The 27,975-nt window shown below is 41.1% G+C and overlaps 1 protein-coding gene across 3 annotated transcripts; it reads left to right on the top strand.

The window, feature by feature from the left end:
• The first annotated feature begins 1,663 nt into the window (after positions 1 to 1,663).
• On the top strand, positions 1,664 to 27,957 carry FSD1L (fibronectin type III and SPRY domain containing 1 like). Of its 3 annotated transcripts, XM_059492769.1 has the most exons (14): positions 1,664 to 1,751; positions 6,169 to 6,264; positions 7,144 to 7,275; positions 7,807 to 7,908; positions 10,373 to 10,395; positions 13,366 to 13,487; positions 15,043 to 15,252; positions 15,601 to 15,699; positions 17,001 to 17,127; positions 18,753 to 18,785; positions 21,974 to 22,071; positions 22,511 to 22,762; positions 23,108 to 23,196; positions 24,611 to 27,957. In XM_059492769.1, the coding sequence occupies exons 1-14, from the start codon at positions 1,737 to 1,739 to the stop codon at positions 24,728 to 24,730; spliced, it is 1,518 nt and encodes a 505-aa protein (XP_059348752.1). In that variant the 5' UTR covers positions 1,664 to 1,736; the 3' UTR covers positions 24,731 to 27,957. The 3 variants fall into 3 exon arrangements, with proteins under 3 accessions (XP_059348752.1, XP_059348754.1, XP_059348753.1); XM_059492771.1 differs by lacking the exon at positions 18,753 to 18,785 and having other exon boundaries at positions 21,977 to 22,071; XM_059492770.1 differs by lacking the exon at positions 18,753 to 18,785.
• Positions 27,958 to 27,975: the final 18 nt, after the last annotated feature.

Here is a 27,975-nt window from a genome sequence, read left to right as displayed (position 1 = left end):
AGCTGGACCATGATTGGCCATTAATTAAAAACAACTGCATGTAACCAATCACAGATGCACCTGTTGCATTCCACAGAAAGAGTAAACCATTGTTTACATTTTGTTCCTGAGGCCTCTCAGCTTCTCAGGAGGAAAAATCCTAAGGAAATAGGATTTTTCAGAAAATATCATGGCTGCAATGTAATATGTCAGAGGGTCTCCTAGGCAACTTCCAAAGCTCTTGGTCACACAGGGCACGAGCATTTTGAGCGCTGAGCACAGGTAAGCTGCATTGCACGGTAATTTCTTGCACAGCTATCACTGTTTCCTGTGTTTAATGGCTCTCCACAAATTTTGACAGCCTTTTATGTGCCACAGTTATTATCTTTAGGTCCCCTCCTTCACCTCTAAGTAATTTCATGCACTTAAGCATCATTATTCCTTTGGTTGCATGACTATGCCACCCCCTTAAAATCTATGCTATATGTGGGCAAGAAGAATACACTGTTGGATGCATCCACTCTTTTATTTCCTTTTAAACCAAAAATAACAGGTAGTGAAAGGAATAAACGCCCACACATCTCAGCATTGCCCTGTTACACAGCAGCCACCAAGACCCCGGGTCAGAAGCAGCTTTTCCAACAAAGACTTGCTGGAGGAGATTCAGAATGAGAGGAATAGCAGATTTCTCTTTACAAACAAGCTGTGGGTCTGCTGGTGGAAAAAACCAGCACTGGGGGATAAAGAAAGAACGAAGGGAAGAAACAACGGGAAGGATTCTACTGATAGATGAAAAAAGATATTTGCTTTTACAAATAAACTTTAGGTTTGCTGGTAAATGAAATTATACAATGAAAGATGAAAGAAACAATGGGGAAGAAAAACCCCCTAGATTCAGTAAGAATTAAAAAGTAAATGGGAGGGTTACACATTAGAGGGAAATCTTTGGTATCAGGTGTTCAGGGAGCCTGTACCTCTCAAGTACCTCAGCCAACGGGGAAAGAGAGAAGGGAAATGCAGCCGGGAAATTGGCATAAAAAGGAAGCAGCATCCTCCAAAATGTGCGTTCCCTGGGGAATGCCCCATGGCCTCTCCCTTTATTTGAATAAAGTAAAAAGACTCCTCTGTCTCCTTTTTAGACATAAACCTCTGGTGTTTGTAGATTAATTTTCCTAACAAAAGAAATGTTGGTGGGTGAGCTGACCAGTGCCCTGCCATCCTCAGTGGAAAAACTGAGGGGGAAGACCTGGTGTGAAGTTTATGGCACCAGCAAAACGAGTTTGGAGGTATTTATATAGCTTGGAGGTATCAATATGGATTGGAGATTTTGGTGTGGATTTGAGATATTGGTATGGATCGGAGGTATTGATATGGTGTGGAGGTATTCGTATGGATTGGAGATACTGGTATAGATTGGAGGTATGGGGATGAATTGGAGATATCGGTATGGGTTGGAGGTATTGATATGGTTTGGAGGTACCGGTATGGGTTGGAGATATCGGTATGGATTGACGAGACGCTTTCTCAGTGCGAACAGGGCACCGCCTCCCCCGCCGCCCATCTCCGCGCCAGGGCCGGGACTCGAACCCGCGCCGCGGGGGCTGCGGGCGGGGCGCGCAGGCGCGCGCAGGCGCGGTGCGTGCGGGGCGGGGCGGGGCGCGCGGGCGCTCATCCCGCGGGAGCGGCGGCGGCGCCGGGAGCGCGTCCCCGCTCCGCGCGTCCCCGCTGCGCCGGCCCGGCCGCACCGAGCCGCAGACATGGACGAGGAGCGGGTGAGTCCCGGCGGGGCAGGGGCTGCGGCCGCCCAGGAGACAAGCGGGGCGTTTCCCCGGCCATCCCCGGCGCTCGGCCTGGGAAGAGGCTTGGCGCGGTGCGGGAGGGATGCTGCCGGCGGAGTTGTGGGGGATCCCGGGTCCGCTTCCCTGCTGGGTGTGTCTCCCTCCGTGTGGAGACGTTCCGGTGTGAGCCTGCTCTGCCGCAGGGATTGGGTTAGTGCTTCCCAGCCCTGGCTGTTCCGCCGTTCTGGAATGAAGTGCTCCAGCGGTTGTGGAGCTCTTTCATTCTGTGTATTCCTGTCATAAGTAATTATGGTGCGTGCGTAAGCCCTTCTGTTTGCCGTTGATGTCATCTAGTGTTGAAAGGAACTAATGCATAAAAAGGGTTTTGTTGGGGATTTTTATTTTTTTTTCCCCGCTGCGGTTGCTGCCCTGTAATTCCTTCCTCCCATTTCTTGCCATCAGACCCCTCGGGATTCTCACCGAAGGGCGGAGATGCGCGCACCCAAGCGTTGGGGCTTTCCTGAACAGATATTCCTGTGCAGAAGGTTGTGGCTCAGCCTCTTGGCTTCCAGTCCCTCAGTGCAGAAGGGCATCCTCTGTGTCCTGTGGATGCCGTGCTTTCCTCAGCTTGGGAATGGGTCTGTGCCTGTGGGGCCTGAGTGATTTGATGCTGATAATGAAATGGACAGATCTGAAATTTGGTGCTGATGATGAAATTGACAGATCTCAAATTTACTGTAAATTACGGAAATTGACAGTAATTTTCTCTTGCTAAAGCCAAGCCCCAGCGCTGTAGGAATTGCTGGGAAGTTACTGAGGAAATTAACCTTATCCCTGTCAGATACAGAACTTGGTGTGAGTTCACAGCTGGCAGCCCAAACCTTCAGCAAATCCAGCTCCTCCTCCTAAGCAAGCAACACCCTAAATCACAAAACACTGCAATTCTGTATAACTTATTTTGTATAAAGCTTATTTATGCTAATATCTCCAAAGGTGTGCTTTGGAATGTGAGATGTGAAATGCCATAATAGGTGTGTTTCTGGTAGAAACAGTCAATTTGGGTCTGTCTGCCTGCTCCATGTGAGATTTGTCCCTCTGGGGGAAGAATAAATGAGGAGTGCCCCTGTTGTGGGTGCTCCAGGCTTGATCATATTTGAATTCCATAGGTTCTGGATGCAGCAGTAGAACTGCAGTGGATCTTGTGTTTTACAGTACCTTCTCTGCCAAGGGTTAATTTGGTAATGTCACCTGTACTGTACGGAGTTCTTCAAACTCTGGCAGCCTCACTGTGTTGACAAGTGCAGGAGTTTAAATTAATGGAAGCTAAGCAAGCATGACCTCCTTGAAATTCGATCTGGATATGAAGGTTATAATGTCTCATGATTTTGTCCTAGACCCAGGAGTGTTTCAGAAACTGTTCTGCCTGCAGTCAGCTTGTGAGCCTTCAGTGTGATCTTGAGCAACTTTGTAACTTCCTTCTTATGCAGCATTGCCGTGATTGTTTAATTTATCATAATTTAGTTTTCTATGAGGTGCCTGTCTGCTCCAAGAGGTGCCATGTCCTGTTAGTTACTCACTTTCAAAGGTGGGTGTTCTTTTTTTATCCACCTGACAAGACTACAAACTACATGTTGTAGGGCTTCCTTTTATTTTTTCTATAATTTTTTACTCTTCTTCCTTTGCTCATCTACACTCTTGCATGTTTGGGTTGTTTTTCTTTTTTCCCCCTAGCAGAGTGCATCAGATTCAGAGAGGAAAATTAGGACACAGAAAGGAGAAGCATCATGAAGCTCCCTGGCAGCAGCAAAAATTACCTCTGTAATAAACATTTCATAATGCTTTGAAAATCCATTTGAAACTGACCTCACATAGAGAGGCCAGAGAGAAAGCTCAAACAAAATTGGTTGTAATAGAATTCTGTGAAATACTGCATTCATCAGTGGGCAGTAGAATTAAATGTCCTTTTGTGCAGAAATACCAAGAAACTTTACTGGGCTTAGTGCTGTTGAGATTCTTCTATAAACTAATGTAAAACCTAGGCTTCATCTGCTGCTTACATTGGTAATTTTTCTAGAAGCCTTTTTTCCATTAAATTACACTGGCTTTTCAGAAATTCCTCTTAAGGGAAGAAATGGAAATATTGGAGCATGTTTTTAATTTGGCATGTATGGTATGCCAGGAAGGAAATCTATTTATTGCTTATTAGTGAAGAGAAAATTATGTTGGAAAATAGAGTAAGATAGTGGTTCCTAAGGGCAGCCTTTGTTGTTCTGGTGGCATTGGTGTTTTAGAAAAACTCTCTCTAGTATTGGTGGATACATTTAAAGAGCATTCAAACTCATTAAAATTTCACCAAACCTGGTTGAATTTCACAATAGAGAACATGGGTAGCTTACTTAAAAAGAGCCATACCAACCCACATTTAGTCAGCTAACTGTAACTTTAGGTGGAAATCTTCTCTAACAGCTGGCTTGCAGCTGCTGCCGTGCATTTGGCTGTGCAAAGGCCTTTTAAATGTTCCTCACACATGGATACTCCCCTTTAACCAGGATGTGGCTATAAAAGCAAGCAAAATTTTCAGCACTGCACACAGGAACACTTTTCCCCCGTGTGCTGCAGCTGAGTAAGCCCTGAGATCCGTGCTGAAAGAGGATTGTGGGTTTTCCGTGTTCATCCAAATTGACAGTTGTGCTCATAGGATCTAAGGCTTATCTCGAGGCTATCTGGCCTGTGGAAACAATTGCCTCTGGTCAGTGGTGAGTGCAGAAGCAGCTGGCTGGACAATGGCTATTCATCTGGCATTCTGATGTGTACAGAACTGCCTTCAGACGTGCTCGGTAATGAAGTGGTCAAGATTTTCTGTGCCTCTGTTTCCTGTGAGAAGCCCAGGTGCTGTTTCTGTTCCCCCAGAGTCCAGACCTGAGTCACTGCTGTCTGTTCTGTTCCCTCTGTGTGTAACACCATCCAGCACCTGTGGTAAAGGCACTAAAATTTGTTTTTTTCTATTTGTGGTTTAACTTCCTGAGTTTGGCACTATTAAACAGGCAGGGGCTGGAGTGCCCATAAATATCTCGTGGGAGATTTGTTGGCAACTGCCCTGGGAGGTGTCAGGGGAAAGAGGAAGGAGCAGAGCTTAGGAATAATTGAGAAGTTCTTTAAATCTGATGTAGTGTTGAGGTTCACTGTGGGTGCTGTGAAAGGATAAAACATTTTTCTTGCTTTTAGCAAACAAATGTGATCTCAGTACTACATTGTTATTGAGAAATTTCTTCTTGGAGGGACTTCTGCAACATCCCTTTGGTGGTCTGGCTGTTTTTAAGGTGTATTTTATTATCTTCCTGCGCCTTGGTTTTCTAAATTTTATCAAGTAACAACATGAGGATGAGCAATTGAAACTCTGGATCAGCTGAATAATAATGTATTAATTAAGACAATGTTTACATGTCTTTTTAGAGTTAGATTTGCTTCTAAAACTTCTTATCAGCCAGCCTGAGTTAAACTACAGAAAATTCCTAGTTAACTCCTCATATTATCCTTTATTTTTACTTACATATCCTGATACGCTTTAATAATTCAATTTTACTTAAAATTCTTGAACAATACAACTTGACTTAATTTTATTGAGTACCAGGGATTGATGTGTTTTTGTCAAATTCTTAGACTATGTGACTAGCTGTTCAACGAAATTAGACTTGTTGGTCTTAGGTAATTTAAAGTAAGTTTTGATGTACTTTAATAGTTTGCTGGTTTGGTATGTGTTTTGTAAGCTGAATCTACTGCTTTTTGAACAGCTGGGATGCACATCCCTGAGATAACCTTCTCTTTCTCAGCTGTCAGTAAGCTTTCCTCTTTGAGGTCGCTTTTAATTGGAATATAGAAATTAGTCACCCACAATGTTTTCTCACTTGTAGAATAAGTTTACAAATGACTTTAAGAGATTTATTCTGCATGTAGAATAAACCGTCAGCATGGTTATTTCACAGTAGCTTCTTTTGACATGAGGAGATCTCAGCTTTTCTTCTGGGTTTCCTTTTACCAGCTTTAAAAATTTTCTTTATTGGTTTTCTGTTTGGCTGCACAAGCACCAGCTTTTTCATCTGGAGAAGCTGTGGTGCCAGTGGGTATTTGGTGCAGGTCACTTATGTAGAAAAACATGTCAAACAGTGGGGTATCTTAAAGCAGGTTCTTGATTTCTCTCAGACTAACACCTCAAGATCTTTAATGCTTCCTAGAGGTCTAATATTCTTTCACTGTCCTTAGAAAATGCCTTTTCTCATCCTGTCAGAACTGAATTTGCTGCAGCTGGAATGTCTGGGGTGAATTTTCATGTACGTTTAAATGGTGATGATTTGAGAAAAAAATTGCAAGACAATTTTTTTACAACTTCTCTCACTTGTTTTTGTAATTCTAGGAGACTCTGCAAAGGATTGTCAGTACTCTAGTGAACAAAAATGATGAAATTCACAACTTCATTGACATGCTGAACCATACAATATCAAATGTTCAGGTATTTATTTTAGGGTTCCCAGCTTGTATCTGTGAGGAGGGCACCTTTGCACTTTTGTTAGTCTCAGACTCTGTGTAGTGTCTAAAAGATGGGCTGTGAGAATCCCATTCAAAATACATCTTCATGTTGGACCTAGATAGAAAAACATTTTATTTTTTAAGTCTGTCTCTAGATGACAGGTGTGGTGGCTTTGCATTTTGTCTGAAGAGGTTTTGTATAAAACAAAACCTCTTTTCCTTTGTGTGGGAAAGATAATCTTTAATCTGATGCAAGATCTGAGTCTCCCATTAGTGGGAAATAGTCTGTATTTTCAGATTTCTGCTCTGTTTGGCAGACTGAAAAATGATAACCCAGAGAAAATTGTTTAGTCTTTCTGTTTTCACCAGTTTCAAATTGTTGGGCTCAAGTTTAGAGTTAGATGTTGTTGTTAGAGCATCTGCATGAGGATGAGGTTTAGGTCCCTTCAGCCTGTCAATCAGCCAAAAGTTGTTTCATCCTGAAGCTGAGTCAGGTTGGCTGCAGGAATGGAAATTATCCAGCAAATCTTTAAACTGCCTTCTTGAGTGCAGATTTTAGCATCAAATGAAATATTTTTATTTGGAACTGGGCAACCACCTCCTTCCAAATATCTAGTGATCCATATACAATTTTGTGAGGAAAATCAAGGTTTTTGGCATGGAACAAAGTTGCCAAGTGTGCTGATTTTGTGCAAGTTAGGAGACTGTTAGATCATTCCTAATATTTTTTCCCTTTTTGATAAGCTGAGAAGCAGTTGCAGGGTATCCAATGGCCGTGGTAAAACGTGTGTAGGGAATTGTGTGACCTTCAGTTTCTTGACATTGTTTCCAGTGTAAACAACATTTTCAATTCTCCTCTCAGGTAAACTCCTCTAATGCCATCAGTGAGCTGGATGAGGAGTTTGATGGTCTGTACTCTGTGCTACATGAGATGAAGGGGAGCATGGCCAACACTATTCAGCAAGAAGAAGCTCGTAAAATTCAAGCTCTGCAGGTAAATAAATAATTCCTCCTGAAAAAATCTTGCAGCTGAAAAGAAGCATTTTAAAACTTCCTCTGTTCCTGTTATACTATCCCCATTTGTTACACAGCAATATTGATTTTCAGGATTGTCTTGTGACAGTTCCAGAGCTGGTAAAGTCACCATCTTTTTCAAGGCTATTGCTACACAGTCATTCAGTGATGAAGTGCAGCCCTGTAAATAGAAATTGTAGTGCACATGAATGTAAGTGTTTATTTCTCTGCTTTCTGAAACCCTGAAGCTGGGGGAAACAGGACATTGAAATTAAATCTGGCTTCTAAGTCAGGCTTCAGCTTTCCCCCCCTTGGAGTTGTGGGATGTGCCAAGTGTCACTGTGCACTTGTCAAGCACAGTGAAGTGAGGGCACTGTCAGGGGCCTTGGTTATATAAGGGAATAAGTTGTCACAAATGCAGAACAAATCCGTGGAGTTCCTAGGACTAGTGCCTCACAAACTGCTGTTTTGGTAGGAATACATTACATTATTCTTCCTGCTTTTGCTCCAGGATCAGCTGAGCCAGTGCAGCCGTGCCCTGGAGAGCTCAGAAGAGCTGCTGGAACTTGCTGTGCAGTCGCTGGACATAAAGAACCCCGTGGAGCTCTTAGAGGTAGAAAACATTGACTGGATGTGTGTGAGACAGGTGTTGGCATCTGTCTCTATTTGAAATATCCTTTGCATTACTCTCCTGGATACTGCAAACTTACCACCTGTACTTGGAGTGAGGATAGACAGGCATATAAAATACTGCTCTGCTGAAAAGCCAAGTTAAACACTGTAGTCCTGAATTTTTATGCAATTTCTGATAAAACAAGTTGGCTCTTTTCTTATTTAGGGTGATGGGATGGGAATACAGTACCTTCTCCTGGACAGCTGTCATTGTTAAGCAAACTTGCACAATGACCCAGAAAGCGAGGGTGAAATAACATGTATCTAACTGGAAGAATATACTTGCAAATTAAGGAAACAGTTCCACATATCCCCTGAATCAGTACAGTCATGCTTGCTACAGTAATCCTGCTGGTAGCACTGGGATCAGCCGCACCAAATCCAAGGCCCAGTTACTTTTTTTCTCTCTACATTTTAACAGGAACAAGGACACAAGTCAATTTAAAAGAGTGAGGGGGAAAGACACTGTCTTCCTGTATCAGTTTTACCTTTGGCTGCATGTTTGTGTGCTGTCGTGCTTTCTGGGTGCCAGCTTTAATTTATTTGCCTCTAAGAACACCAATTCCTAAACAGTATTTTTCTTCAACTGGAGTTGTCCTTTCTGCCTTGTAGCAAGAAATTAATTTGGCTCTTCAACTCTGTGCAAAACGCAGCTTTGACTTTCTTGGAAGTTGTTCTATTTCAGATTTCTCTAATGCTTTTTTTTTTCCAATCAAACACACCAAGGAAAGCTGTCTGAGCATTTGATGGGGGAAAACCTCTTCAGATTTGGAGTCTGAAGATTAAGATACTGAAATCCAATTCAGTGAGCTCTAATATGTAGGATTTGATACTGGTATTACACTTGTGCACTCGGGGATGACATTTTAAGGTAATATTGCCTTGGCTATTAGGCAGCTGATTGTATTGCTCTCCTCGTAGGAGAAGCAAGTGTTCCTGAAGGGGCAGCTCCAGCCCTGACTGTCGTATATTCACAAATTTTCCTTGGATATTCCAGTAAATCAGTTCAGGAGCAACTAGCATAAGATTATTTTATTTTTTTCCCCCTATGTTATATTTTTGAGGCTTTATTCTCGGAATTAATTTACCTGGGAGTCAAAAGAAACATGAGTGGCAGATGGCAGGAGGATTCAGTGTTTAGGTAGGATGTGATCAGGCACTGCTGGGCAGCTGCCGTGGGATGAGCTGATCCTGCTCTGTCAGTGGCCTGGAAACAAAATTAAGTCAGTGAAGTTAAGCTGGGACTGTTTTGCGGAAGATGTTGAGTCCTGGCTCTCTCATCTTTTACAAGACATGGAGGTGAAACCCAAGGATTTTGTTGGGAAGTATCTGTGTTTTATGTCGTGTAGGAAAATCAGTCAGTAATTCTTAGAGTAACTTTGTTTTGAGGTAAAGCAAAGCTACCTCTTAAACTAAATTATTTCTAAACACTTGGTTTGGTTTTTTTCTGCTTCCCATTTTAGAAATATATAATCAATTTTATAGCAGGGACAGCCTGATTTTCTATTTATTTTTCTCAGTGTGATTTGTATTTAGTGAAAAATTGGGAAGTTCTCCACTTTTTACTTCAAACTGGGAAGCTGCCTGATGTTTCTTGTCTCTTTGAAAGGGAAAATGATTCAGCTGAGCGAGCAATTGGATCAAGGAGCAGTGTTGAAGTAAGACTTCAACAGACACAACCAAGCCCTCACTACTTCAGCAATAATCTTTTGTCTTAAGTTTGCAACTCCTTTTGGTGAAAGAGAGAGAATTTTTGCCTTTCAACGTACCAGTTGATATTTGTCTTTTAAATGTCATCACTTCTGCATCTGCTTCAGTGCTATTATTTGAGAAGAGCTAATTGCTGTTATTTTTGAATGCTGACATACAGAGAGAGTTTTATTATACCTTTGCAACAACAATTTCTAACTTTTGGAACAAAAGTTAGAATAACTTGTTTTTTCCTTATTGCTCAGGGCATCCATCTGGGGTGTGTAGTTCAGCAAGTCAGGAATGGTTAATGTCACAAATAAGCACCTAGTTTCACAGAAAATACCATGGCAGTTAAATGTTAATGGCTTGGTTCTGTAGCTCTTTTAAAAAGCCATGGAGAGTAACTCTAAATGATTAAGAGAAATCTGAGAACACAAAGTCACACTCAGAAAGTTGAGTAATTTGGAGTTGGTTTGGTGTGGTTCTGAAAATCAGTTTTTTTCCCCATCAGATGTTACAGTGTTGCTGTGCTAACCCATGCTATTAACACTTCACGGGGCAGTTTATTTTCAGAAAAATGTTAAACTCATTTTGAGCTTCAAATCTGAGCAATGCAGCAGAGATTGTTCTTGGCCTTCTTGCATGCTACTGCCATTGATACTTGCATGGAAATACTAACTACTTTCTCTCTCTTCTCCCTGACATGCATCAAGGCTTCCAGACAGATCAAAGATAGGTACAGTACAAAATCTATCACTTTTGTGTCTTTGAATTAATCTTATCCTTGAAAATGCATTTACTGTAAAAGGGACATAGTCAGCTTTAATCAAATTCATTGACTCTTTTCTAAGTGTTAGTTATCACAGCATCTGAGAGGGAACTAAACACTTCTCTGCTGCTCGTGTCGTATGGTTTTTCCTGGCTTTCCATAACTTTAAATAAAAAGATATTTCTGATGCAGGGAAGTGGACTGCATCAACTGCTGCTGCATCAGCTGCTGCTGCAATTATTGTCTTTGAATATATATGTATATCATTAATTATTATTGTTAATAAGCTTATTATTAATACCTCATGGCTGAAATTTAATGATGTTTCAAGCTGACTCTGACCCTTTTAGTTGTGAGAGAATCTTGTTGGGTTTTTTTTGTTTTTCAAGTACTTAAAGACTTTTGCTAGTTAATTTTTCTTCAAAATGTAAAAAGTCTTGTAGCTGCTGAAATACTTCTGGTGACACTAGTACAATGAAATTATTTCTGGTAGCTTTTCTTTGAACAATTGTTTAAAAAGCAAAACTTGGCTGTATCAAAATGAATACTAAGGCCATTTTCTTCACTTGGAAGAATGTTAACTCTATTCTAAGAGTATGACCTTCTGGTTCGGAAAGCCTTCTGTGATGTACATAATATTTTGAGAAGCAGCTCACAGGATGTTGTTGCTTTTTTGGACGAAATAGATTGGCTTTCAATGTTCAAGGTTTCCAGTGAAGGCTCTGATTTACTACATTCTCTGAACTTCTGTGTAAAATGAGTAATTGTTAGAGTTTAATTTAATCTTTGCTTTTCCAGAGGTAAAGATTTGGTATCCTTAACAGGTCAGAGGGAGAGTGGATAGTGTTAATGATGGGACCCTTTAGTACTTTTTGTCATTAATAAGTATCTTCTTCTGGTTTCCTGAAATTATCCTGAAATTTCAAATTATCACCAAATCCTTTGTAGTTCTCTATCCAAGATTGGTGTATGAGCAGAAGGTGAAAAGTTGTCTGAGGCCCACTGTTCCCTGGTGTTCTCTTGCTGCTAATAAGAGGATTATTCTTCCTTAAGGAGAGATTTTCTCTACCCATCTGGCTGAGCACTGATGTGCTAGGCAGCCCGTGCTGAATTTCAGAGTGTGAGCTTTGTCTTGGGAAATCAATTGAATTGTCTTTCATGATGTTCAGCTCAGTCTCACAATTGTCTCATACCCCAAAATTGCAAAGCTCATCACTTCTGACTTGCATATATCTTTAATATCCAACTTCACATTTCCTCTTCCTTCCACACTACCAGATATTTTTTGTTTTTCAGTGTTCTTTGATGTATCTGTGGTTAGCATGCAATCTTTCTTACATAGTGGTGGAGTGCAGGAAGGAATATGTGTTAGGTGTTCTAAAGGTGCCACACATCAGTGGGTGTAAAATGGATTCAGGTCTTAGCAGTTGACTTTTGTGGTGTATATATTACTTTGTAGTTGAGAATCTTTTTTGTAAAGGAGGAGTTGGGATCTCTGTGCTGTCTGAATCAGTGTTACTCAAAATCTGCTTCATGGCCTGGTATCTTCAGAATTAGAAAATTACATGAGAGCCTTGTTTTTTATTGGGATTTTTTGGTAGTGTAGTTGGAGTACAAAAATGTCTTGGGAGCCTTCATAATAGTATTCAGCTAAGATTTCAGGAGTGTAAATGGGAGCTGTGCTTCACAGAATCCCAGGATGGGTTTGGTTGGAAGGGACCATGGTGGGTGATCTGGTCCCACCTCCCTGCCCCAGCAGGGTGACCCCAGAGCGTGTGGCACAGGATTGTGTCCAGGTTCTGGAATATCTTCAGTGAAGAGAAACTCCACAGCCTCTCAGGGCTTGGTCACTGCACAGGGAAGGAGTTCTACCTCGTGTCCAGGTGCAACTTCCTGGCATTCCATTCCTCTTGTCCCATTGTCCCTACAGAGCAGAGCCTGGACCCTGCTCTGCCCCACCCTGCAGACAGGGACACCCAGGGCTGAGGCCCCTCTCAGTTGGGGCTCCTCTCCAGGCTGAGGAGCCCCAGCTCCCCCAGCCTTTCCTGGTGAGGGAGATGCCCCAGGCCCCTCCTCACCCCCACAGCCTTGGCTGGCCCTCTCCAGGAGCTCTGTGTCCCTCCTGCCCTGAGGATCCAGAGCTGGACACGGCCCTCCAGAGGTGCCTCCAGGGCTGGGCAGAGGGGCAGGATCCCTCCCTGACCTGCTGGCAATGCCCTCCCAAGAGCACTCCAGGATCCCCTTGGCCTCCTTGTCCCCAGGGCGCTCTGCTGGCTCAGGGACAGCTCTTTGTCCCCCAGGAGCTGCAGGTCCTTCTCTGCAGAGCTGTTTGTGCTGGTGCTTGGGGTTATTCCTGCCCAGCTGCAGGACTCTGCATTTCCTTTCTTGAATTAAGGTCCTTCAGTGTTTAGTGTATCTTGTAAAATTGTTCTGGTGCTTGCATGTTCTAATTCACAGCTTGAAAAATCTCTTAATTCCCTGATAAAGGTAATAGGTAGATATAATATCAGCATAGTCAGCTTGTTAATTTCTGTTTAGAAATGCATAAACATGATCCTGAGTATGCACTACTTCAAACTTTTCATACTTGCTGAATTTATGTCAAGTGATATGAATTGTGTTTTGTTTCTTATCCAGGTTTTTTTGTCACTAGTTAAGAGTTTTAAACTCATCTCTAATCATCTCCTTAGTATTTATTTGCTTAGTAATATGGAACAGCTGGTAGCTCACACCATTATTCTGAGACAGTCACATTAGCAAAACTTTCTATTTTGAGTGTGCTAAATGGTAAACAATTATGTGTTAGAAAAATGTTCTAACCTTTGATCGGTGGTTTGACGTCAGTGATACAGATTGTCTGATTGCTGTTTTGGAAAATGGGATATGGGACTTGACAATGGGAAATACATTTTGCTAATGCTGCTTTCTTGGCTTCAGTGTCACAGTGGCTTCAGCATTCCGCCTCTCTCTGAAACCAAAAGTCAGTGATAGTATGACTCATATGATGGTGGACTTTGCCCTGGAGAAGAGGATGCTCCAAGCTGTGAAGTTTTTGCCAGGTAAAAACCATATCCAGCGAGTTTAATTTGTTGCTACATGAACAGCTTGCTATATTTAAACCAACTAAACAAAAGAAAATTGCGCCTCTTGCACCCTAATAAACAATTTTTTCAGAGTACCTAAACTCATTCTTACTCATTGTATGTTAAATTGGTTACCTGGAGGAGGAGAGTTTTCTAGTTTTATTGTGTTGATTTCTACACAAGACACCATTTTGGAAAACAGTATTGGTCTCAGAAGTGAGAGTGAGTCTTCTGGACCATGTTTTTTCATGAGTTGTCATGAGTTGTCCTCTGTACTCTGTGAAGTTACCTGAGGTTTCTTAGGACTGTCCATGCCGGCTTGATCCTAAGTGACACCCCAAAGTCCTGCTCATGTGCAGGAGTGTTATGTGTGAAACTGTAAACTTACACATTGCTTGCAAGAGTGGTGACATAGTCTGAAATACAGGTGAGGGGCAGTCCACTATATAGTGATACTTCCATATTGAAAATTGTGTATTAATCCATCTGTTCCTGTTTGATAGCAGACTTGGGTGCATTAGACCAGTGTGTGTCTTTCATGCCTTTTTAATCCTATTGCTTTCCAATCTAAAACACTTTGCCCTTGGTTGTTACTGAGAATATATTGACAAGAGCACTGCTGGCAGGGATGTAAAGTTGTTTCGTCTCTAGGTCATGAATCCAAATCTGTTAAGGACTTGGCAGCATCACTTTTCATTTCTGCCCCATGTGTTGCAGATACAGTATGTGGTAGCAGGTGTGGTAAATGACCACTGTTATTCCTGGTGGTCATCTGGCAGTGTCCAGGCAGAAATTCACCTTCTAGTCTTGGACTCTGGGTGTCAATCACTGCCCTGCATTTCACAGTGCATGTGTTCAACAGAGTGCAAAGATCTAACAGCAAGTGTGAGCAAAGTTTTGCATCTCGATAAAGGTATTATTTAGTGTGACTCTTACACATTTTCCCTTGTTAAATATATAGGAATTTGAAATGGGCCTCTGATTTGTTAACAGGAAAATTCACTGTCAGGATATCAATCTTGCCTTTTCTGCTGTAGTGCTGTGCTTCCAAATTACTCAGACACCAAAAGCTCCAACTGAAAACAGTAAAACTTCTTTTTCATTTCCTGCAGCAAAAGTCTTCCTTGCATGTCCTTTAGACTCTACAAATACTATCTAAATGCCTTCTTTTTCAAAACTTTTTTTCCACAGATTTAAGTGCTCTTTGATTTCATGTAAGTAGAATTTTGTTGCCTGTAAACAAAACTTCAGTCTTTAGTGGAACTTAGGAACTGTTTCCCCCCTCCTTTCAAGGCAAAGGGGTGAAAAGAAAGGAAAACTGGGTAACTGAAGAGAAACTAGTGCAAAATGTTAGTGTCTGTAGTGATGAAAATAATTATAAGTGATGCTGTGTGAGGGGTGCAGCTGAATTTACCTTCCACAGACATAGGAACAGAAGTTTGCTTCTTGGTGTTGTTCCTGTAGGTTCATATTTTTAAGTCCACTCTACTCTAGCCTTTTCAAACTGACCTGTGTGCTTGTGTTTCTGCAGTCCCTAAAGCTCCAGAGATAGATGTAGCAGCGTGTCTGGTTGCTGACAACTGCATAACAATATCGTGGAGGATGCCTGAGGAGGACAGCAGAATTGATCATTTTGTGCTGGAGTATAGGAAAACCAACTTTGATGGGCTCCCTCGACTAAAAGGGGAACAGCATTGGGAGCTGGTTGACTACATTAAAGCTACTCAGTACACATTATCAGGTAAAGGTTTTTTATGCTTGAAACCCAAGAATATTGATATAACTCTTTATGCTTGGAAGTTTTGCAGAATGCCCATTTTTCTGCATGTAATGAAGCTGCCATTATATCACATTAGTCATGTGTGACTGATGTACATATTGTACATGTTGTACAATAACAGTTCTGTCTTTTATTTTGACTTTGAGGTTTTATCAAAAGTTGTGTGTTAAATGAAGTTCACACTGGTATTCAAGCATGTTTTTTGCAGATTGAGATAAATGAAAGGCAGCTACATGGGGATGGATCTCAGTCTTGTAGGAGTCATCAGTAATAAACACAACTTCAAATTTGTAAACATTTGCTTTGTAGGTCTGAGATTTGATACAAAATACATGAACCTTAGAGTACAAGCTTGCAACAAAGCTGTGGCAGGTGAATACTCTGACCCCGTGACTCTGGAAACCAAAGGTAAAGTTTAAAAAACCCCTGACCCTTATCTGTGGTGAAAATCCTGCACTTAAACTTCCCTGCCTTCATATATGAACCTGTTATGTTCAGTCTGCTTCTGCATGAGCCCTGCTGAAACACTTCCTAAGTGGAAAGAGAAACAACTGTAAAGGATTAAGAAGCTTATTGGCACAGAGCTGCCCTTTTGGCATCCAGACCCTGAAAAAAATGGGGCAGTTAATGTCACTTCCTCAAAAAGCTTGGCATTGGTTGCTTTGAACTGTAGAGTGACAGTCCCATGTGCTGCTGCATGATGCCAACATACAGCATTGTGGGTGACTCTTTGGGTATCTAAACAGTTGGTATGATTATCCTGTTATTAGTGGCAGACAGCATTCTGTAACTAGAAGTTGCTGGAAAGGGTTTTCTTGACTTTGTAGCTGCAGTTTCTCTTCACTGTCAATATTTAAAAAGCTAGCAACTTCCAATTGCCTAAGGTGTGCAGTCGTGATGTTAGTTGATGTGAGAATTGTTAGGGTGGCTTTCTAACATTCTGTAAATAAACTGAAAGAGAAATTTCTTGGAAGGGATGTTTTGTGACAGAACACAAATCTTGGCTATTAAGGTGAGAGAGTGATCCTGAGGTTTGGTATAAAGGGCAAAATGACTGATATCAACTATATAATTTATATAAATATAAATTCTCTTCCTTTTGAATGTTATTTCATAGGAAAGAGCTGTATACAATTTGAATGAGTGGATGGGCATTCTGGTAACTTTTTAACAATTATTTTAATATTCTTAAGCAGCAGTCATTGTCAGAGACATAGTATCTGTTTAATAGCCACATAATTCCCTAGTCCAGTACCAGAAAACTAATTCTGGTTTTGATCGTCTGGGCAGTTACCATGCTTCCCATATTATTTTCATTATTCGTGGGTGAACATTTTGTTCACTTTCTTTAATAATCAACCCAGAGAAAATCAATTTCCTTGTGCGTGTGCTTAACCTGACTGTTGTTTACACTCGTGCATTTTTGAGCTCTAAACTCTTAAAAATCTCAGATATATGTTCTTTCAGGGTCAGTCTGTAATATCTGGTGATATCAGGATGTTTATAAAACAGTCTGTGAATATATTTAGGTAATTGAGCCTGTATTACTTTTTTGGATTCCAAGTGTCAGACTGAAAAGCTGCTGTTTCCATTATGCTCAATAAAACTCTGCTCGCTGTGCTCAATAAAACATTTTTACTACTGCTTCTATCATTTTTCTCTGAATAACCATTATACCATTTCACTGTTTTCTGTTTTGTCTTGACCAGCATTTGTGTTCAGTTTGGACAGTACTTCATCTCATCTGAACTTGAAAGTTGAAGACACCTACGTTGAATGGGATCCTACTGGAGGCAAAGGCCAAGAAAAAATAAAAGGGAAGGAAAATAAAAATAGGTAAGGCCTCTGTTTTGTAAGTGTCTGGCATATCATCTTGCAGTTCAAGGAAGAGGACAGGAATGAATTAAAGCACTTGGGGACAGTGGGACATGAAGGGAATTTTCATTCAGAAGTGTTTCTTTGGAAGAAATTTTAATTTTTTTCATTTCCCTTCCTCTGCCACACTGATGCAGGGGCTAGATTTGTGTCATAATTGTTAAATAATATTTCTTTATTTAAAAAATGCATTTGTTAGGGTATCATTCAGTGTACTGAGCTAAGGTGTAGTTGTGGTGGACTGACCTTGGTTTCCCACCTCCTCTATGGCTTCTCCTTCTCCTGCTACCTAAACCTTGCCAGATAAGGCCAGGGCAGTAGATAAGGTAAATGTGAACAGGCAGCTGATGGAATTCTGTGTTTACTAGTGTTGCAGCTCAATTCTGGTCAATAGACAGCATTTCTACTATGAAAAATTAAGGGAAGAGCTGACTGCCTTGCCTTTTGGAGAAAGAAGAGGTTAAATAAAACTGGTACTATATATAGGTGATGTCTGAATTTATCTAAAACCCTCATTGGAGGGGAAAAAGTAGCAATAAAACAAAACAGACAGCAAAAGCTAATGGATAATGAAACATAACTATTGTGGATGTGGCAGCTCTAAACATACTGCTTTCATCCAGGAAAAGCACTTAACTTCAGCAGAGCTCTTGGTGGATTTGTTGGATGTCTGCTGTTCTGAGTCTTTGGATAAACACTGTTGGAAGGATGTTTAACTCTGTCAACTGTGGCTGAGCCTTGAATATTTCCAGGGATGAAGAATGTATGGATGAGGAATGTGTTAACTTGCTAGCCCTCTGTTTCAGGCCACTTTTATGGGAGGGGAGGAATATCCTGGTACCTGACTGGAATCCCCTGTGGTGCAGTGACTCCCAGGTGCTTCTCACCCACCGGTGTGACCCCTGTGAGGACAGCCTGGCTTGATCTTCTCTGCTCCCCTTCCTGTTGCCTCATTAAAGACAGCAGTTGGTTCTTGTCTTTCTCAGGCAGAGCAAACCCCATTGTCTTTCTGTGCCCCAGACCTTAACTGTGGTGTTGGCTCTCCACAGACTTGCTCTGCTATGTTAGGGTGTAAATTTGAGGAGCCCAGACCTGGACACAGCTGCCAAAAGGACAGGAGAAGTCACTTGCCTTGGGCTCCTGGTCACTGTGTTGGGACTGCAGGCTGAGTGTGGCTGTCTGTGATGGCACTGGGCACTGTTGTTGTCACCTTCTGCTTCCCACACTCTTCAGTGGCTTTCCCCCAGCCTATCCTGCTGTGTGGATTTCCCTCACCTGGAGGGCTGTGAGCCTGGTGTTCAGCTGGATCTGTGCAGAGCCCAAGCCCCACTCCCAGTCTGTCCCTCACCTCTTGGGCTTTTGTGGATACTCTGTGGGATTGTGTTCACACAAATGGCTTCTCCCTCAGCCATGGTTTATTGACTTTCCATAATCAGAGTTGGAGATAATTTATGAACAAATACATTCTCCACAGGCATATATTGCCAGAAGCGTGACAGAATAACTTCTATTAGCATTTTAAAACTGGGGATAATTTACTCTAGTGGTAGAACAGTTCTTTAATGACTACTTATTTCTGTCGACAGTGGCCAGAATCCTCTGCTGAAGAGCAATAGAAGGTGATAATATACCTCTTATTCCTAGGATCTAGCGCCTAGTTTTGTTGGGAATCTGTGCTACTTCCCTTTGCTTGATGTCATGAGAAACAAATCTAATAGCCTTTATCAGTAACAGTGCACATGTGCATGTAGAAGTTATTTTGCAGTTTAATTTGGATTCATAGAGATGACCTATTCTCCAGTGACTGAAGAGAGTCTTTCTGGAAGGATTCATCCTAATGTGTATGAAACTTGATTTGCAATGGGTGGAAGGGCATCCTGTGTTTAAACGTTGATCCAAAGATCCCTGTTACTTACAGACATATTGATGCTTCCTTAACCCTTTGGCAAATTTGTTACAAATATGATAAAGGTCTCCTTTCTGAGTACTTTAAAATATTTTTTTGTGCTTATTTTTGAACCTCAAAATCCTCTTTGCTTCTGAAATTGTGCTGTAGCTGTTACCAGGCACCAGAAGGTAAGAAGTAAGTGTTTTTACATGTTTGAAGAGAATGAAGCATATGTTAAAAGCTTCATGGTCATTCCAATTGCAGAACCAAGTGTTTGAATGAGAAGGCCTTTTTTTTTTTTTTTGAGATGTAAAGTTAGGTAAAATATTCTCCTATTCTTTGTGCAGTTGTGTTTTTCTGGTGTCACATCTTTTCTTTTTTTTTTTTTTTAGTAAAACATCTTTTTAAGAAATTGCTTTTCCCATTTTTGATATCTTGCTCTCTTTTGCTGGTTTAGAAGTTGTGGGACTAAAAGAAGTGCCCAGGATCCTAATTTCTTACATTTTAGTCCCCTGTTATTCATCTATCAGGTGGATCAATCTCTGATTTGAAATCAGAAGTAAAGAAAAGCTTATGCAAAAAGCAAAATAAGCTCCTGAAGCCATTCCGTTTCAATTGTTCTACTACACAAATTATGGCAATTTGTGCTAAACTAAATTTAAAAAATGTCTTGGAGATGCTTCTATCTGCTCAGCTCAGGGAATTTTGCACCTTGCTCTCTCTTTGTAGCTATCAGTAGAGAACTTCCCTAGTTCTTGGCTCTGCTTTGCTGGAAGGACATGGTCACATGTTCAATTTTGCATCTCAGACTGAGCTTTTCTAGCAGGGGATTTAGATGAGCTTTGTTCTTGTAGGAGGCTTTTATTCCCACCTGAAAACATCTGTGGGATGTCTGTGTTAGAAGGGAAATTTGGAGCTGCCTCCAGGGGAGCTGGCTCCATGGAGGTGGGTAAAAACTGTAGTGTAGTTATTTTAAACAAAAAATGTGCCATTTTGGAGAGTTGGAAATACACAATCACAACAAAATTCTTAATTATCTTTCATTTATTAGACCAGAAAATAGCCTCTCAATGCTTTCTGATCTCCTTCCTTGACCTTTCTTCTCCAGAAGAGAATATATGTTGTGTGGAGTATATTCTGAAATGGATAAGGAAATGGGGACTAATTGCAGTGCTGTAGGCAACATGAGACAAACCATGAGACAAGAATATCTGGCCACTGAGTATTGGAAGAAATGTGTCAGTTACTGGCTAATAAGGACTGTGCTCTACTGGAAAACAGGCACAAAACTGAATTCCTGCTATGAAATTTGCTGCCTTCCATTGGAAGGGAGATGTAAGCACTGTGGAGGAAAGGAAGCCTGAGCAACTGGTTTTTTGCAGCTTCTATGTCAAATGGTCACTGTAGTTTTCTGAACTGATAAAGGCTATTAAATTGTGAGAGGACAAAGCACATGCAGTGGCCATTTACAGACTTGAGCAAAGTAAATGATACCAAGAAGCTTTTAATGCTTTCTTAACCTTTTGAAAATTCTAGCAAAGTGCCTCCATTTTTCTTATTGTGATTCTCTAAATGGCCACATTGCTACATTGCTTTCTGCATAGCCCATTTGTACTGGGTCTAATAGAAAATTTTCAGCAGCATTTGTTGGGAATGTGAGTGATGTCTGATGCACATGAAGCAGGTTGGAATCTGCAGAGTGCCTCCCTCTGAAATTATGCTTTAATTCTTGGCTTTGCTATTTTTTTTTCATGCTATCACTTGCTAACTTTTTCCTTTGGTAAGTAAACCACAGCATCCCCCATATTTACAAAATCCAAAAGCACTTGATGTGATGCACCTGTGCAATGTACACTTTGTGTGTCTCTTGTGAGCACATTGGAAGCAGAGTTGTCTTCTGTTACATGCTAAATAGTGATGCTTGAGTAAACAGCTTTTTCATCACTAGTTTTTTTTGTAGGCTTCTGTAAATGGAATTAAAAAATGGTCATGAACTAGATTTTAGCATACATACATCTGGCAGCGTAGTATTACTTAGCTTTTGATTCTTATGTGACTTTATTTTCATGGTGGTATTAGGAAAAAGGGACATATCCCAAACCTTTCTGGAATGGTTTTTGAGAATAGTGAATGAATTGGAAAGAAAACAAGCTGAACTTCACTGCATTAATGGACTGGACATTAATGGACATTAATAAAAGTAGCAAGTAGCTTTAGCAAATAGTACCTGAAGGAGCAGCTGGAGAGAAAACTCTTCTGTAGGTGATATTTCTTCCAAGGCCAATATGTGATAGTCTGCAGAGGATGAGAAATTAAAAATTACTTCTCAAGTGTACTTGAGAGACTGACTTTGTACTTTTTTGGGGTTTTTGTCAATGAAATTAAACAGTACAATTGTACAGCTCTTTCTGAGAAGTTAGAATTCTTTGCTACTGATTCCCTTTAAAGTACTAAGCAGATGTGATTCTCTGTCTACTGAGGAATATTGCAAATGGCCCTCACTCAGTTTAATGGTTAAATTATTGGTAATTATTTCTGAGGGCCTAACTGAGGTTAAAAAAAGTCTGAAAACCTCATTAGGTTAAAATTATTCTTTTATACAACTGATTGCTCATTGGAATATTCTCCATCCTGAAGTGTTTCATTCAAACCACGTGCCACACATCTGCTTTACCCCCCTGCTCTGTTTCCATTCTCAGCTGCCTCTGAACCTGTATTTTTACAACATTCTCTATGTTTTCTTCTGTCACCTCTTCCCTCTCTGCTGTTGTGCATGCATGCTGTTAGAGGCGTCAACTAATGTGTCCTTTCTAGAGTGTTTGTGTGTGTGTCTCTTGCACCACCTGATGGGCTCAGGGACACCTGAGTGTGCACTTCTGTGGCCGTGCCCAGGTTTTGAGTGGTTGATCTCTCCTTCAGAAGCAACACAGCGTCTCCCAAGAGATCCACTAACAGCCCAAGGGCCTTGTCGAGGGGCAGCCGGGATCGCTTTGCTGGTGAATCCTACACCGTGCTGGGTGAGCTGAACTCGTTTGCTCCGTTAGGAAAGGGCACATCAGGCAAGAACTAGAGGGGAAGTTTGTGGTTGTTCAAGGCTGTGTACTCAAAATTGTCCTGCCTGGAGCAGTTTGTCCATGTAACACAAAAATTTTGTGTTTTCAGCTCTGCTTTGGATTACAAAGCTCTTAGTGACCGGCATGCACTGCTTTTAAACGTAAATTGGTGTTAAATGTATCTCATTGTAATGAACGTAGCTAAATACACTCTTATTATTCTGTTTTATGTTTATATTCTATTGTACAATTTTCTTGTTCCTTATAGTTCAGATTTCTTTGCCTTAAAACAAAATAGAGAAGACATCACTGCTACCTATTAGGAAGGCAGCACACCTTAGTAAGGTACACTCAGTTGTAATTAACTACTCTCAGCTGTAATTAAATGTATTTCTGTTGTTAGGAGACACTGCTGTTGAAAGTGGACAGCATTACTGGGAAGTGAGAGCCCAGAAGGACTGCAAATCCTACAGCGTGGGAGTAACGTACAGAAACCTGGGGAAGTTTGACCAGCTGGGAAAGACTAATTCCAGCTGGTGCATCCATATCAACAACTGGCTGCAAACCACCTTCTCAGCCAAGCATAACAATAAAGCAAAGACTCTTGATATACCTGTCCCAGACAGAATAGGAGTATACTGTGACTTCGATGGAGGTAAATTTCTCCTTAGGAGATTTAGTAGAAAAGAGTTAGTTACTATTTCTGTTGAGCTGGAGCAGTCCAAGGCTGAGGAAGTGCATTACTTCCAGACTGATCCAGTCTTTCGTGACAGCACAGACCTTAAGTGCTTGTCATGCCAAATGACAGAGTTCATCTGTGTGACAGAGCTACTGAAATTCAGAGAAAATAATGAATTTTCATTCTTGAGGACTGCACTTAGCATGTCCTCGAAAAGAATAAATTTTTTTGTACAAGTTAGACAGCAACTGCATCTTTATCTATGTTTAAGCTGAATTTCAACTTGTTCTCTGTCTTTCTTTCTCTCTCTCTCTCTTTTAGGTCAGCTTTCATTTTATAATGCAAGCTCAAAGGCATTGTTACACACCTTCAGAACAAAGTTTACCCAACCATTGCTACCAGGCTTCATGGTCAGTATCTATAAAATCTTGCCATTTCTAGCACTGAATTCAGTTTTACTTGTGTGTTTTTTTTTAAAGAAGGAAACTGCATGCGCTTGGTTTGGCTGGCTAGTAATTTTTAAAAGTGTTTAACTGTTCTCTTTTGGATTTTGTGTGGTGCTTACAGTGGCACCCCAGCAGGACTCTGCACCTGGATGTCTCAGCTGTGTAAACAGAAGTCATTAAATTGTGTGTATGAAATTAACAGCACATTGCAGTGGCTGAGGAGCCCACTGCAGTAACTGATCTGAACTGATGGAGCCCAGGATGCTCTGAGCCACCAGAGCAGGTGTCATGGGACAGAACAGCTCCCGATGCTTTCCAGTGGGGAAAAAAAGTCTCCACCTTCCACATCCTTAAAAGCTCAGTGGGATTTTCTTGCCAGTCAGTTCAGTGCCCTGCATAACCTTTTCTTGCCGCTCTAAGATAATTGGCAACAACTTTCTGCAGTGTTGAAGGCACAAACCTTGCCCAAAACACACAGGGGAAGGATTAGTTACTATTAGTTTTCCTTTAATTTTATTTAAATAATTCATTAAGCTAATTTGGGAGGCCTCAGCTGTGTTGTAAGGTGCTATCACATGCATCATGCTTTGGGAGCAGGGTGTGTGTATGCCTGGGATTTTAACAGGTCTAGATTTTTTCATGGCTGTTTATTTGCTTTGCTGATCCTTTTCAGCACAGGGGGAAAAGAGCAGCTTCAGAACTACAGGGAATACATGTGTTAGCCATTCCCGAGCATAGCAAAGGCTGACTCATGTAAATTCAGTTCCCAGGTCATCTGGGGAAACTGTTGCTTGCCAAAATTCAGGCTGTCCCTCTGCACCTCACACAGCCAGTGCCTCACAGGGTGACAGCAGCCTTACTGACAGAACAGGACAAGTGAAAATGACAAACTGCTTAATTGCAGCTCTCAAACTTATTTATAATAATGAAGATACAGCATTCTTTCATGTGCAGAATAGTAGTTGCTGACACCTGTGCCCCTGACGCTTCTTAATTTTTTTTTTGTAATATGTTTATGCTGACATAATTATAGCATGACTTGACAAAAATAAGTACTGCTTTGAGGCACTGGAGCATATTGAGAGTTGCTTTTCATTGTCACTTTACTTGCTGCTGGCAACATTTGCCTTCAAAGAATTTTTCTAGTTAGGAGCAAGTGATTTGAGTGCTAGGTCTTTGTTATAAACTTAGTTATGAATCATAGTATGTGAAGCATCTTAGATTTATGGACTTGAAAATCAGCATGTCTGTGATTGTAATATTTTACAGAGGGCTGTGACAGAGGACACACAGCTGTGTTTGTGGTAGTTAATTGTGGGATGGGAGGAGAGGGATGTGTTTGGTCCATAATGCAGATTTTTTTCCTTTTCTCCCCCAGATCTGGTGTGGTGGCCTCACAGTGATGACTGGATTGCAGGTGCCAAGTGCTGTGAAAACTCTTCAGAAGAGTGAAAATGGATTGGGTGGTTCAACAAGCAGCCTAAATAATGTTGCCTAGTAATGTCTGTTTAAAACTTCTGCTGCTGAATGTTTTTGTTTCTCTGTGTAGCTACTACTCACGGAAGCTTGTGAGCATTGGATTTTACTGGGTTTGCTACCTTCTGCTGTTTAGGGCCCAGGTACTGATAGTGCAAAGGTTTTGGGGCTAAAGTGTTAGGAACCAGTGCAGGGAATCCAGAAAAATGTCAGAAAGCTGAACTGTTGCCTATTTAAAAAAAAAGAAAAGAAGCCAAGAACTGTTAGTATGGACTTTTCTAATACTGTATTCAAGCATTTTGTTACAGACTTGAATATTAATTTTGTTATAAATACTATTCTTCTATGAAGAATATAGCAAATGCAATTTTTTAGCTCTCCTAATGGAAATTACTTAACTGTGTATTTAATAATTAAATAATTAATGCTAGGCTTGCCATTAAAATTTGTGATTTCTGAGATGCATTTTGAAAACAGACTGATTTGCTGGCCTATCCTGGCAAAATACCACAGCAGCATGGTTTCAGAAGGATATTATAAGAATGTCTAGGCCTGGTATGAAGAAACAGTAAGAGCAGGCTGTGATTATCTCCCCTAGTGGAATAAAATCCTCCTGTTTTCCATGAGTAACTCCTTTTTAAAACCATGTGTATTGATATTGGCTCCTGTTTGTCACCATTGCATTAATTGCATTCTAATTACATTAGAAAATTATGTATAGATGTTCCATTGCCTTGACCCCTGTTTGCAAGCCTAGTAAAACAGTAGTCAAATGATTCATAGTAATGGGAGAGCTAAAAAAAGAAAAAAAAAATCATGTTATATTCTTCGTGGAAAATCCCAGCTTGTCAGTGGGAATTACTAGGTTATTACAGGCTTTTTTAATCTGCTTTTTTCCCTCTAATCAAGCCGAGGAGCCTATAAATAGTTTTCAGGTACACTCGTGAATCAGGTGTTTCCTAACTGAAGATTGTTTTCTGGTATCACCTGAAAACTGCTATAAATTCATGGTCCATAATGATTTGGCTCATTTGCTGCTGGGCCAATAGATTTTCCTTCTGTATATCCTTTAACCCATAGAACCATAAACATCTAATCGTGTTAAACCTCAATATTACCAATGGCTCCTTTCTGTCCATCACAATTTCTCAAGAGAAGGAGAAATTCCTTGAGACACCTTCTAATAAACTGGCTATGATGTTCAGTGAAAAAGTTGAAAAGTAACAAGGAAATGCAATTACCTGTTCTGGAAAGTGTTATTTTTCTTGAGGAATCATGAAGTTGACAGGTTGGCTGAGCCCTAAATGTTTATTTTGTATCGGGAACTTAAGCATTTCTTAATTATTTGCATTGTGAACTTGTAATCTCTTTTTGCAGAGGAAAGTACAAACTAGTTCTCCCAGTTTAACTGTACCTTCTTCTGCGTGTTCTGTTGCTTGGGCTTTGGGACAAAGATACTCAGAAGTGACGTGGTTCTTGGTCAACAGTGTTTGAATCTGCTTTACACATTATCTGCAGGTGTTATTGTTATGCAAGTACTCTGTGTAAAACCTTTTCTCTTTCCATTTTACTGCAATGGACACCTGACTAGGAGTTCTTGGGGATAAATTGCTACAAACTCAGTTTTGCAGCCAGCTCTAGTCCGGGGATATGGTGCCCAGGCACCAGGACAGACTGGCACCTCCTCATCACCATTCATCCACTTGTCTTGATCATCATGGATGTTCAGCTGCAGTTCCTCTTCAAATTTCCCTCTGTGGAAAGAAAGGGGATGTTTACAAACAGCTAATGTGTTGTGAGAACCATGAGTATTATCCAGCCCTCCACAAGAGCATTCAAAATATGCAGCTGTTTTTTTTGTTTGTTTTTTTTTTCCTCTTTTTAGCAAGTTGTAGTATAGCCTGCAAGGTGAATTTGCACCGATGTAAAAATGTAAATTTTTCTTTTAACAGTTAGTTAGAGGAAAGCTTGGGAGTGTTTCATACTGTGACTTGTGACTTGCAAGTTTTGGTTTAACCCATGTCCTAGGTGAACCTTAACATGTGACATTTTACCCTTAAAAGGATGGATTTGTTATATAATAGTTTGCACAGATGTCAAATTTTTGCTGCTAACATCTAGTCCAGTTGTCTTTAGTAAATGGGGATATGAAGAATTGCCTTAAGCACTTTAGATATTTTTTGTTTTACACTTTTTTTTTTTCTGGACTAGTGTCTCTCCAGCACCCATCATCATAGGAAGATGAGCGACACCACACTGCTCCCAGTGATGCTTTTTGTTGCAGTTGGTGCAGGGTTTGTGCTTGCAGCTGGACAGGGATGCCTGGAGCCTGTGGAATTACCTTTTCCTTTGGGAATCCACTTTCAGGGATTTGGAGAGGGGTGGCTCCTTGGCAGTGGATCAGATTTTTTTGAAGGTCTGCAGTTCAATCCACCAGGCTTATTTACTGCAATGAAGCCAATGGAGCCAATACTGCATGGTGGCAAAACAGGAGTTTTCTGCTCTATGACCAAAAGGAGATGCTTAATTTTTTCCTTCTTTTTCTTTTTAAGTAGTTACTGCTGGTATTCTGAAGGTATTTTAACTCTGAAAGCCTGACTTTTGAGGAACTAAAGGTTTCCTTGAGGTATTAATACATCAGATGAGCATAACTGCTGTTGTCCCATGGAAAACTAAGAACTGTGTTTTAACTGCAGCTAGGGATGTCAGTGTCAGACAGGATGATTAAAAAAAAAAAAAAACAAAAAAAACAAACAAAAAAAACCTTCTGGGGATATAAATGCTTCTGCAAATACCAAACAGGCAGGGCAGAGGTGGCAGGTTCATTTTTCAGAAATGCAGGAAAAGCAGAGTCGAAGCAGCTTATTTGTACACAAAACCGGGATTTTGTGTACAAATCCCGTTTCCTCACCCCTCCCACGTGTCAGATGGAGACCGGGGCAGCCACCTGGGAGCGTGTTGGGCCTGACCGTGTTTTTATTTTGAGGCGTGCGGGGTGTTGGATGGACGCTGACCGTGACTTGTGTTGATGTCGTGCTCCAGCGTCGCTATTTTTGGGTGTCCTGCGGCAGGGCCATCCTGCCCGTGGCTTTCCTTCGGGGCGCATCCCGGTGATCCCGGTGATCCCTGGGGCCGCTCCGCGGGCTCCTTGCCCGGATCCCCTCGCAATGGAGGGGACTGGGAAGCAGGGGCGGGTGCCGTCCGCGTGTGACGCGATGTTTTGTACTAATACAGAAATCTGCAACCCTGTGTATGTCTCTCGCTGTG

The sequence above is a fragment of the Ammospiza nelsoni genome, chromosome Z (assembly GCF_027579445.1).
Source record: "Ammospiza nelsoni isolate bAmmNel1 chromosome Z, bAmmNel1.pri, whole genome shotgun sequence".
Taxonomy (NCBI): domain Eukaryota; kingdom Metazoa; phylum Chordata; class Aves; order Passeriformes; family Passerellidae; genus Ammospiza; species Ammospiza nelsoni.
The sequence above is the reverse complement of the archived record's forward strand: the minus strand, read 5'-3'. Positions and strand labels throughout refer to the sequence as shown.

What these genes read in the sequence shown, in the direction of transcription:
- FSD1L (XM_059492769.1), top strand. An exon ending in ATACAATATCAAATGTTCAG is followed by an intron (nt 6,265 to 7,143) that starts GTATTTATTTTA and finishes TTCTCCTCTCAG; the next exon opens with GTAAACTCCTCTAATGCCAT. An exon ending in ACCCCGTGGAGCTCTTAGAG is followed by an intron (nt 7,909 to 10,372) that starts GTAGAAAACATT and finishes ACATGCATCAAG; the next exon opens with GCTTCCAGACAGATCAAAGA.